Genomic DNA, 12,439 nt, shown 5'->3' with positions numbered 1-12,439 from the left:
TTTAAGATTTTCCATTAGCTACCGTCAATCCATCTTAATATCTTGTTTAGTCCATTTAAATAATAACCCATCTACACACTTAAAAACTAAAGTAATAGTTTGTTGGTTATACGCACCATCAAAGGTGGAGTCTTAGGCTGGTCACAATGGGAGTCATAAGTAGTATCATGCATGCCAACTAGGCTTTTTTGCTTAGGTGCCATTGTAATTAAATGAGGAATGATACCATATCATATTAAATGTTGTACAAGTATGTGTCATGCATGAAAATAAATGAGGTCACTAAGATACCAAAATATAATACTATGCATTGTGGATCTACTTCATACGGAAATATCATATGCATGATACTAATATATAATACTTTTCATTGTAACCAGCCTTATCCTCCCTCCGTCATAAAATAAGTTCCGCTGATTTAGTACAAACTTGTACTAACTTTATACTAAATCAGCGGCACAAGTTTTTGGGACAGAGGGAGTACTTTGCAGTGTGCAATTTTAGGTGATCAATACTAGAATCGCACTCTTTACCTAGTGTTGCCATTTTTGCTGAGTTTTTTTTTCTTGGGCACTCAAAAAAATAACCTTGTAGGGTGTTCAGGAAAGTATACCCTACAACTAAGCGAGTCATTATACAAGCTGTTTGGCTAGTTTTACAATCGGGAAATAAGAAACACTGAACGATAACCCTTATTTGCCGATTATTTTATATACTAGCCAAAGGATATCTTATTTTCTTTTCTTTTCTTTTCCTCTCTCTTTTATGCGTTTAATATATATAATTCATATTTGACTGTGACTTGACAAAAATGATTTGAAAAATCATATTTGTGTTCTTGCTTCTCCTCAGGTGCTATCCAACAAAAGCAAAAGAAATTCAAACATTAGGGTGCCAATATTGATCTTATTGGGTTTTCAATTTAAATTAATGCACACGAAGTCTGGAAAATAAGAAATTAGCATCGTGTCATGATGTCGCACTAGGTTTTTGTGGTAAAATTTTGAAGTCTGGAAAATCAAACTACTTTGAGGAAGAATCGTGGTTTCGCAATGGAACGAGTCAGGTTTGAAGGCAGTCTGATGGTTACTCAGTCAGTTAGCCTTGAAACTTTTCATGCACTGAACATATACCGTAACATCTTTCATGTCAAAATTTGCCATGTTTTAGACTTGGTTTGCAAATTTGAAGTGCATTTCAATGCTTCTGATGCCTAAAATTCAAATTTGAATTTGCAAGTACTTTAAATATTGTCCAGATATTGATGCAAAAATTATCTTTGTTTTCTTTAGCCTTTGTTATGCCTTAAATAGCGAAAGGAGACAAAATAAAATAATTATGAAAGGAAGGGAAAAATAAATAAAAAGGAAAAAAGGGAATTGTGAAATAAAGAAAAGGAAAAATATAAGATAAGAAAGGAATAGAAAAAGGGAATACAAAAAAGAATTATTTGGGAGTGCATTTGACTCATAGAGAAGTGCACACAACAAAGTACACGATTCTAGTAGTGTCTTAGCCCTGCCTCTATAGTGCGCACTAGACAAATTAAGTTTCATGGTGCACTGGAAATGTGATAGAGATTGCTAGATTTCATCGACACAACATTTTATCTATCTTGAAATTAAATAAAAATATTGTAATTGGACCCCGTGTTGAGAAAAGGGAAAGATGAATTGTATTCTTGCTTTCATGTAGTTTTTCATGATTTTGTATAATCCTTTGAGATGATAGTTACATCCCACGTTTAATATTTCCGAAGGAGACAAAGAGTTTGCCCTGTGCCATGTTTTGGAACTTGCCATAGTAAGCCCAACCGTCGAATAGCTGTTGATGTGTATACCCTGGGCCCGTTTGTCAGTTGTTTGCCATGTTTTTTGGCACAGCTGCTCGGCATATATGTGACCCCTTGAATTTCTTAATTAAAACGAAGAAAAACACAAAAAGATGGCCAAGTTTTCATTAGTAGAAATCCGCCAAACATGGACGGCTGTTAGCTCACCGTTGCCTAGACATTCGTGGGGCCCACTTGTAAGATATTGCCAAGTTTATTCCTACTGGAACTCAATGATAATGTAATACTGTCGAGTACATTTTTGCTCGCACTATGCAAACGGTTGAGTTCCCAAGTTTCGTGTCACTGCCGAGTACAATTATCGGAAAACTCAACAGACACATTACTTTGCCGAGCTCCCGATGAATAGAACTAGGCGAAATCATATTGATGCAGAAAATATGCAGTACCTCCCTAATATCCTCACCTCCTGATATTTGTAGCAGGTCACTACTCGGAGACCATGACCTCAGAAAGCTGGTCACCGAAGGTCAGCGAGATCCGGTGTGCGCAGCGTAAGGAAGGCTCCGCCGCCGTGCTGGCTATTGGAACCGCAAACCCAGCCAACCAAGTGTCCCAGGAAGAGTACCCTGACTACTATTTCCGTGTTACCAAGAGCGAGCACCTTACTGACCGCAAAGACACATTCAAGATAATATGTAAGCACGCATACATATTGTAATAACCACTGTACTTTAATATGTAAGGATATACGTACATATGATCAGGCATAACTCATCATTTTGCTGCCTAAAATTATTCAGGTGGTCTAACGGGCCTGGAGAATCGTTTCTTTTACCACTCGGAGGAACTACTCAACTCCCACCCAGAGTTGCTGGACCGCACGTCGCCTTCCCTCGAGGCTCGGCAGGATATCGTGGCCAAGGCTGCTCCACAGCTGGCGGCATCAGCCGCAAGGAAGGCCATCGCAAAGTGGGGCCGTCCGGCCACTGACATCACCCACGTCGTAGTCAGCACCAACGATGTCGGCGCCCCAAGCGTCGACGTATTCTTGGTTTCACTCCTTGGCCTTCGCACCAACGTCCGCCGTACGATGCTCCAGCTTACCGGCTGCTCTGCCGGGTGTGCAACATTGCGCCTGGCCAAGGACCTCGCTGAGAACAACCATGGCGCACGCGTCCTCGTTGCATGTGTGGAGCTCTCCATTGCTGGGCTCTGTAGCCCCGGCGAAGGCGAGAGCTTAGACGCCCTCATTACTCATGCACTGTTCGGTGATGGGGCCGGTGTGGTTATCATCGGCGCGGATCCCGTTCACCCGGTCGAGCAGGCGTTGTTTGAGTTGGTGTCAGTTTCCCAGACCGTCGTTCCCAGAACCGAGCATATGCTCACCCTGAGGATGGGGAGCTACGGCAATCATGGCAAAGTTTTCACCAAACTGACCCAAGTGGTGGCACAAAACATCGAACAATGTCTGATGGAAGCATTTGGTCCAACTGGCTTGATCGTCGACTGGAATGACCTCTTCTGGGCAGTGCACCCCGGCAGCCGTTTGATGTTGGACCAAATTGATGAGACCCTCAAGTTGGCGCCCACAAAGCTAGCAGCAAGCCGAACAATTCTACAAAACTACGGGAACATGTTCAGTGCCACCGTGATCTTCGTCCTTGATGAGCTCCGGCGCCGAATGGAGGAAGGAGAACCAGCAGACTGGGGGGCCATGGTGGGATTTGGACCAGGTTTCACCATGGAGACGGTGGTGCTGCGCGCAACTGGCTTTTTAAAGAAAAGTTAGAACTTCATTAAGCACAAACGGGAGAACAAGAACAAAGTCCATGCTCTCAACTGAAATAACTTCGATACTCTACTATTATGTGTGCACACTCTAAGTGACTCATAACAATAAGTGGTTACGTCACCGTACACATTTAGAGGGCATAAATTTCCTATAGTTCTGACGTACTTCTTGTTCTATTATTTTAACGAAAATACTTCTTGTTCTAGTTGTACTACCATATTATATTTAATGCATCCTGCTACAAAGCAATTATGTCATTGATATGCAATGTGTTATCTTTCTTATAGTATTATTAATTATACATATCTATTCATTTCGTTCCCTAGCGGGTCCCTATGTGCACGGTTACTATTTTCACTATGCATTGTATGGGCATCTCCAAAGCTGGCCCCCACATGGCTCCCGTATATGTCCGTTTTTATGTCCAGACGCGGTCTGCGGACATGATGCGGGAGAGAGTCATCCAATCCTTTTCACAAATTAATCCTTATTTAGGGCAATGGCGAATGCATAGCCCCGGGGTAATGCCTCACATTCCATGTAGGATCGGATGTCAGAAAAAATAGGTTCGGATGGGGAAGCGGGATCCTCTGCCCAGTGTAAAAAGCTAAAAAAGTTGGAGTGAAGAGTAGAGAAGCATGTGTACTAGAATCTTTATTTTCCATTCCTTAGTGAAACCCACTAGTGATAGCTTGCATTGGAGAGAAAAACATCAATGTAGGTGCCCCAAACTACTTTTTGTCATGGACATATGTAACCATATGGCACCATAGTTCATGCCCTTGTACGGTTTGGAGGAGAGAGAGGAGAGGGGACCATTCATTTGCAGAGAGAGAAAAGAGAGGAGGACCACGTGGTGGCTTTTTGTTGGTCCAGTGGATGACTGGCACTGGTACAGCTCCTCCATGTTTGTCTCCAGTTTTCCAGAAATGAATCCGGACCACTTCGCCAGCCGATGAGGTACCCATTGGTTGACAACAGTTGACACAAACGGCCCGAACACTACAACCCGAACATATACTAGAGCTTTGAGGGTCTTCGTTTGAGATGCCCTAAGTACGAGATGACACCACACATGTTGTAGAATTTGTGAACTGACATAGCTCACACAATTAGATTTCTTATGGGGAAACCTACCCATCTGGATTCAAGTCCTAGATAGGGCACGGGTGTCCACATATTCTTGATTTATTCCGGTCTTTCTGCTGTTAATTTTTCAAGGTATTGTGTGCCCATCAACAACAATATTTTGTATTAAAGAATTTACAACAATGAACTTATTAAGATAAAATTGGACTATATGAGAATAATATCACTGCACATTCTCGCTATATTAACAGTGGCATACCTATTAGTATATGGAGGATTCCAGAACGTTATGGTATCTCATGACCTTGTGCTTCAATCAAATTATTTATTGTTGAGAAAAGAAATAGAAAAAGTATGTTGTAGAGAGCTTGTAGCGTTCTTGATGATGTGGATTGCATGTGCTAGGAAATAGAAAAGGTATTGCATGTACTTGATTGTGTGGACTGCGTGTGTTTGAAAATGGCATCACCTACTTAGTATAAACTCCCACCATACCAAAATAAGTATCGTTGATTTAGTACAAAATTGTATTACCATTGTACTAAATCAGCGACACTTACTTTGGGACGAAGGAAGTAGCAGCTAACACCTTGCACGTTGCTGTCGGTGGAAACGACACCTATGGAATCACTAGGATCCCTTCTACGGTTGGCGGGCGCGGGGTTTTGCAAAGAGCGGGTCTGGCGGTCAGCACAGGGATCGTCTACCCAAGTTCGGGCCGCGGAGACGCGTAATACCCTAGTCATGCTTTGATGTATATTTGAGTGTTCTTGAGTTCTTGAACTAGCTACGGTGTGTGTCTAGTTCCAAAGATCCGAATCCCCCTCCAGTACGCCTCGGGCCTTCTTTTATAGCCAAAAAGGGGTCGCTACAGTGGCACACAGGAGGTGGAAAGGTGTATAGTGGCTGAGTCTATCCTCTGGCACCGTCCGACAAACGCATTTAATGCGTTGTCGATATGCCCCTCTTGCTTTATTGGGGACGGCAAGGAAACTCATCCCAGCTGTCGCCGCCTCGCCAGGCTCCGACGCGCATCCGAGCTGACGAGGCGTTGTAGCGCCACGTTGGTTGGCTGCTGGGGTGGCGTGGTGGCGGAGTCTTCACGAACATCTGCATGCCACCACGCAGGTGCTTGCTGAGTCGGTGTGGAGGCCGCACACTGCCACGCAGATGCCTACCCAGCTGGTTGATCTAGCAGATGCATGGGAGCATGGGTGGAGCCTTGGCAGACGTGGGCCTGGCTGCGGCCCCACAGATGTCCTCGGCAAGGGTCTTGCCGGGGGCCCGGCAAGGGTCTTGCCGTGGCACTGCAGTCGTCCTCGGCAAGGATCTTGTCGGGGGTCTCGTGGATTTCCTTGGCAAGGATCGTCGTCTTCTGATTCTCATCTGATCTTGTGTATTTATGATCTCCACAAAGATCTGCATGCCACCATGGATGTGCCTCCCGAACCTTGGTTCCGATGTGGTTGATGGTGTTGGAACCCCTTGGCTCAAGGGCGGCACGCTCTGCTGGCATTGGGCAAGTTGCCCCGGCAAGGCTCTTGCCGGGGCTGCGGAGGCTGCCCCGGCAAGGGTTTAACCGGGGGAGTCCACCTCGCCCTCTTGCTCTTTGTGTCTATGGTCTTGGTGTTGCTTCAGTTGTCTTGTGCACCGGCTTCCCTCCTCTGTCCTGCTCAGTGCGGCCGCGGGCGCGGCTCTGACTGCCCGTGCACAAGTAAAGGGGTACAAAGGAGAGCCCCTACTTTTGTACACCGACAGGAGCCCCCGGGCCTGGGCCACATGTAAGCGCGACGCGTTGTTGGGCTAGGCCCAGAACGGTGCGCGGGCAGGCGGGCGGATTTTTACTGTAGTAACTTTTCCGTCCGCTGTGCTTCCCCACGTCCCGTGTTGAACGCGCGACGTGGAGGGTCATGCGTGACATGGGGGTCATGCGTGGGGCGGTTCCCGCACGCATGCGTCATGTCGCAGTAAATGGTAAAGACGCGGCCCACGCCTTCCCCGTAAAAAGGAATAACCGTGGGTGTGCTGCTCATTTACCCTCTGTGCCTTCTCCAATCTCGAAACCGCTGTCCCCTCCTTCTTCCTTCTTAAACTCTTGCTTTCGCTCGCTGCCGCCGCGTCTTCGCCGTCCTTTATCCTTCACCTCTCGCGGCCGCCATGGTACCCAAAACCAGTAAAGGCAAGGGAGTGGCCAAGGATGCTGGGGGGAAGGAGCCGCCAGAGAGTGAGTTGGCGGCGCGGCGGACGCAACTCGCCTACTTTCCCTCAACGGTCGACGCGGTCCATCTCTGGGACAACTTCAAGCCCCTGTGGGGGTGCAAGATGGAGGGGAGACAATGGGGCATCCGGCCACGCGCATCATCCCTGCTGATTTCGCCAAGGCCGGCCCGAATCGGTACCCATTCTTTGTCAATTACTTTTCATGCGGCCTCTGCCCCCTATTCTCCGATTTCTTCAATGATGTCATGCACACCTATGGCTTCCACCTTCTGGATTTCACTCCAAATGTCGTGGCGTGCATGGCCCTTTTCGCCCATCTCTGCGAGGGCTTCGCCGGAGTGCATCCCAGCATGGCACTTTTCCGCCACTACTTCTATCCTCGGATCCAGAAGGGAGGCGCCATCTCCGGTTGCGTCGCCGGGATCCCAATGACTCAGGAGAAGGGGACATATCCGGAGGGCGCTCAGAAGGAGAGGTGGGAGGAGTGGCGGAGCTGGTGGTGCTGGATTGAGGAGGAGGACACACAGGAATTTTGCCAGATTCGCCAGGCGCCGCTGGTTCGCAGAGACGACTGGGGCGATGTCGACGCCCAAGATGAGAAGCTCATGGTCGCCACCACCAGGATCCATCGCCTCACCGTTGTTGGGATCACCCTTGAGATGATTGGGGCGGATTTCATCTGCCGCCGAATCGCTCCACTGCACAACAAAGGGAGGCCGGCCTGGCTTTTCAGGAATGCGGCTGAAATCATGCGGCTTCACCCCGGTTTGAACCACAACTTCACGGTGATGGGGCACGCCCACTTCTGCCAGCGGCTTTTTTAGCTCGATGTGGACCGCAACGGCAGGGCCGAGAGGACCGACAAGGCCGCGAAGGCCGGCAAGGTCGCCAAGGGGCCCCTGTTTGGGTTGCCGGCGGGGGTGGTCCTGCTAAGAAACAACTCCCGCCAAACCGACATCATCGCCATGATGCCGGACTTTAAAGCGCACGTCCTTGACCCGAATTGGGCCGAGCCGGAGGTTGATCAGGTGTAGAAGTTCTTCGACACCTTGTTGGAGAAGTACATTCGCGACGAGCCGCTGCTCATCCAGGACACCACCCAAGCGGAGCTGGACTATATTGCCGCCAAGGCGGCGGAGGCGGAGCTCGCCAAGGAGGCCTGCAGCGCTGGCGCCATGGAGGACGAGGCCGCGGTGGCCGCGGAGGAGAGGGAGCTCGCCCAGTGGGCGGAATCCACTGGTGAGGCCAGTAGTGCCGGCACCGAGGCCCCTCTCATTGAAGATGTGGTCGATGACTCGTCCAGTGAGGAGGTCGAGGCTGTCGACCCCCCGGCCACGGGGAGAAGGCGTATCCAGTGGCGGGCTAGCTTTGGTGAGCCGGTCTGGCCTGGCAGGGCCGCACAGCCGCAACAAACCCAAGAGGCGTCCATGCGCCAGACGAGGGCCGCTGCGGTGAGGAAGGCGGTGAAGGCTGCGGTGGCGAATAAGAAAGCGACTGCCTCTTCTTCGTCCAAGCGTCATCGGACTCCACCCGCTTCCCCTCCTCCCGCAGACGATGACAAGAAGGTCATCTTCGACTTCGGGTCACTTAGCCCGAGGAGGAAGAGGAAGGCAGCGGAAGAGGAGGCGGAGGATGAGTAAGTATATTGTCTTTTGTCATCTCTGTCCCCTCAGACCGTGCCGCTTTTCTTGACTTGTCTTCATCTTTGCAGGGATACGGAGACGCTGGCCCAGAGAGTGGCGAAGAGGGCCAGGGCTTCAACGGGCGGCCAGCCCCCGGCAGGCACCTCGAGTGCGCTGCTGGTGGTGGAGAGCAGCCCGGATAGCGGCCCCCCGCACAGCCCCCAGTGTGCGTTCATCACTCGCTCCCCATCAACGTGTGATGGGACACGATATCTTGGTGCTGACCTTGCCATGGTTGCATGAGGAGGACGGCAGCAGGAGGAGCCACTGAGGGCCACCCCCAACACGCCGCCCCCATCAACCACGCCACCCCGAGGGCGTCCCCGGCAAGGGCGCCAAGCGTCGAGCCCGTGCGCATGGAGGAGGAGAACCCGGGCGCCGGCGGCTCCGTCCCGGCACCGAATGTTGGTGGGGAGGGGGCCACTTCTTCCCAGCTTGGCACGGGTGAGTTGTTTGCCTTCTGTCCCCGCTCGTTTTTCTTCTTTTGAATTTTGGTCTTGACTTCGCCTCATTCCCTTTCTCGGTATCCAGATCCTTCCTCGGCGGACCGGGAGGACGTGGACACTGTTGTCGAGGAGGTCGCCAGGCATGCCACAACCGAGGCCTACAAGATCGCCACGGAGGAGGCCGCCAAGGGTGCCGCTGAGGACGCCGCCAAAGGGCCTACCGGGGAGACCGGCAAGGCTGCTGTCGAGGAGGCCAGCAAGGCCGCTGCCGAGGAGGAGGTGGTTGACGACCACCCTTCCTCCTCTACCGCCTCCAGCTCGGGCAATTACCTAAAGGTGAGAGACAACATGTTTGTCCACCTCCCATGGGCGGCGGGCACTAGAGCGTCCGCCGAGAGGGAGGTGTTCAACGACGAGGTGCTTCCCACCGCCGGGCTTGAGATCGTTGACGAACCGAGCGCCGGTGGCAGCGGTTCTCAGGAAGAGCGGCTCCTTCAAGGCATGAGCGCCAACTTCCCTAAGCTCCAGGCACTTCACCGTGCCCGCCTGGACAAGGCCAAGTCAAGGATGGCGACGGTGGACAAGGCGGAGACGGACCTCGAGGGGCGCGTCACCGAGACGCAGGCTTGGTTTCGCCAGGCCTGTGAGGAACTGAAGACCGCCCAGGATCTGCTGGCCGAGCGCAAGCTGGAGCTTTTCATGAAGCAGGCCGATATCGTGAAGGCCCAGGAGGCGGCCAGACAATAGGCCGCCAAGGACGAGGCCGCTCGGCGCCAGCACCAGGCCACGCTGAACTCCTAGAAGGAGGACCTTGCCGCTCGTGAGGAGAAACTCGTCGCGACACTCCGCGGCTAGGACGAGGAGGTCAAGAAGCTTGTCGCGCAGCAGACCCAGAAACTAGAGTAGAGGCACGAGGAGGCACTCAATGCTCAGGCCCAGGTCCATGCCGGCAAGGTGAACGAGTTGGAGGTGGAGCGGGATGGGCTAAAGAAGCAGATCCTAGAGCTGACGGAGGAGAGGGACGCGGCCAAAGGCACTTTGGCTGACGCGCAGGCCACCGTCCTCGGCAAGACCGAGCTACTCTCCAAGGCCGACGACTCCATCCAAGACCTGAAGCTGAAGCTGGAGGGTCTTGAGGGGACGCTGTTGGAGGTCAGGGCCCGGGAGGAGACCCTGACCAAGAATCTGGATAAGGAGAGGCAGTTGCGGAGGAATGAAGCCGCCAACCACGAGGATTTTGTGAAGGGCGAGAACCTCTGGATCAACCGCCTCGCCGGCGTCGCCGCCAGGATCACCACACAGCTGGCTACCATGGGGATGCCAATGTTGTTGCCGCTCTCTTTCTCTCATCGCACAAACCAAGGTGAAAGATGGAGCACATAATTTTTCCGGCGCACGTCGGGTGCCGCGCACAGAAAGGGGGAGGGGGGTTGGATTGCCGAGTCGGTGTCATAGTTTTTTTTTCCTATGGCGGTTGATTTCTCATGTAAATTCATTGTCTTGACCCGCACATCGGGTGCCGCGCACACTCACTTTCCAATCATTTTACTTTGTAGTCCTTATTTGGTAGGGTTCTTCACCTGTTCCCGTTGTTGACGCTCTAGCGCGTCGCTGGCTCTCCCTTGTTCATCATCAACTGGCATGTCGTTTTTGTTTCCAGTGAGTTTCCGCTTTTGTTCTGTTGTCGTAGTGCGTCTTCTGGATTGGTTTTTCTTTTTAGTAGAGGAAACCAGTTAATTGTATTAATAACACTAATAATTGTTAAAAAATACACATGCCAAATATGTTGAAAATTAGGTGCTCTTACTGCGTTTCTAACATAAAAGCAAATACCTTAATTAATTTTTTCAGAGATTCTTTTGGATTGGTCATATTTTCTTCGAGAGGAAACTATATTCATAACAATAATATTAATCATAATGTTGTCACAATGAAATAAATTTGAAGTATCCTTATCAACTACAAGCTCTTACGTTAATAATACTTGTTTATCAAATAAGTAACAAAATGAAAGGTTGCACGTGTACGTGGATGTGCCACTGTGCTAGTGAATTAAAAAAATACAAGTTTATATGATATAGTATTTATTTACAAGGACAACGGAACATGTGTGGCCTTATATCTTTCTAGGTAATTGGTTAGAAAATTACAACTCAATGTATAAAAAGGGGATGCAAAAACAAATCTACAATATTGTTCTTGTAGACAAACTTTTCTATATCATAATACACATGCAAATGCTCATACATACGCACTCACCCCTATGAATGCACACACACGCACAACTCACGCCTATGGGCTGCTCCGAGAGAGTGAGCCGACACATCATCTTGAGATTGACGAAGACGCCACTGACGCCTTCATAGTCGATGGGAATGTCTCTTCCTACTAAACGAATATCTCAGGAAGGCCCGAAATAAATCCAGGAAAATATGGCCATGAATCTCAAGTCTAAAACTTGAACCCTGATTGGTTGGCTTTACCACAAGGACACTAGCCATCTGAGCTAACTAATAACATTATTTTGATATTTTTATAGAAGAATAGAGCGGAGATTGGTGGAATTGATGATTGTATTGCTTGAACCTCGTGGGCATATATATAGAAATACATAATAAACTTGGAGTGGAGGACAAGGTACAGATAAATTGTATGCTATCCTATCTTTTCTATCTAATCACGATACTCAACATCCGTCTGTAGTCAAAACGGTAGCGAGGCAGATGCTGATACTGCAGAAGAATTCGAAGGTAAGATGTAGACGGGCAGAGGGGGGTAGTGGTCGAGCTGATGATTCTATTGCTTGAGCCTCATGAGCATATATATAGGAGTACATGATCAACTTTGAGCACAAGACAAGGTAGAATAAAATTCTACGCTATCATATGTATCATAAATAATCACAATACTCAACAGTTTTCCTAGAAACCATAAAGTCGGCATGATGCACGTGTAGGGAGACAGTGATCCTATGCCCGACAACACAGATCAAATATTAACATAAAAGTACAGGGGACAATAGAATGTGTAAAGTAGCACGGGAGCGGCGTTTTGGCTCTCGGTGCATCCACACCCGCAGGTAAACTGTAAAATCATTTAAAATAGTAACAAAGTTAAAAAAATGATTTTTTTTTTCGTGATGCGGGGTGCTCATGAGCATCAAGTTCGTACCAAATTTTGTGGAGTTTGGACATTTCAGTAGCTCATAGGAAAAAAAGACTAATTTGAGGTACTGTGAAAGTTCAATGTTCGCGCGCTGTTTGGACCGATTTTGTCTTTTTCTCTACGAGCTTCCTCAAATTTCCAAACAACCTGAAATATGACACGGACATCGCATCGTCAAACATCTTCGTTTAGAAAACAAGAATTTTTGAAAAAAAGATTATATCTTTTGAATTTACTGTTCACCGGAAAT

General features: G+C 49.1%; 1 protein-coding gene across 1 annotated transcript; it reads left to right on the top strand.

Moving 5' to 3' along the window:
- Positions 1–2,294: 2,294 nt before the first annotated feature.
- On the top strand, positions 2,295–3,584 carry LOC125534681 (bisdemethoxycurcumin synthase-like). Its single transcript, XM_048697839.1, has 2 exons — positions 2,295–2,490; positions 2,596–3,584. Exons 1-2 carry the CDS (start codon positions 2,295–2,297, stop codon positions 3,582–3,584), a joined length of 1,185 nt encoding a protein of 394 aa, XP_048553796.1.
- Positions 3,585–12,439: the final 8,855 nt, after the last annotated feature.

This window comes from Triticum urartu, chromosome 2 (assembly GCF_003073215.2).
Source record: "Triticum urartu cultivar G1812 chromosome 2, Tu2.1, whole genome shotgun sequence".
Lineage (NCBI taxonomy): Eukaryota > Viridiplantae > Streptophyta > Magnoliopsida > Poales > Poaceae > Triticum > Triticum urartu.
Note: the sequence above shows the minus strand (reverse complement) of the source record. Positions and strands in the feature narration are given on the sequence as shown.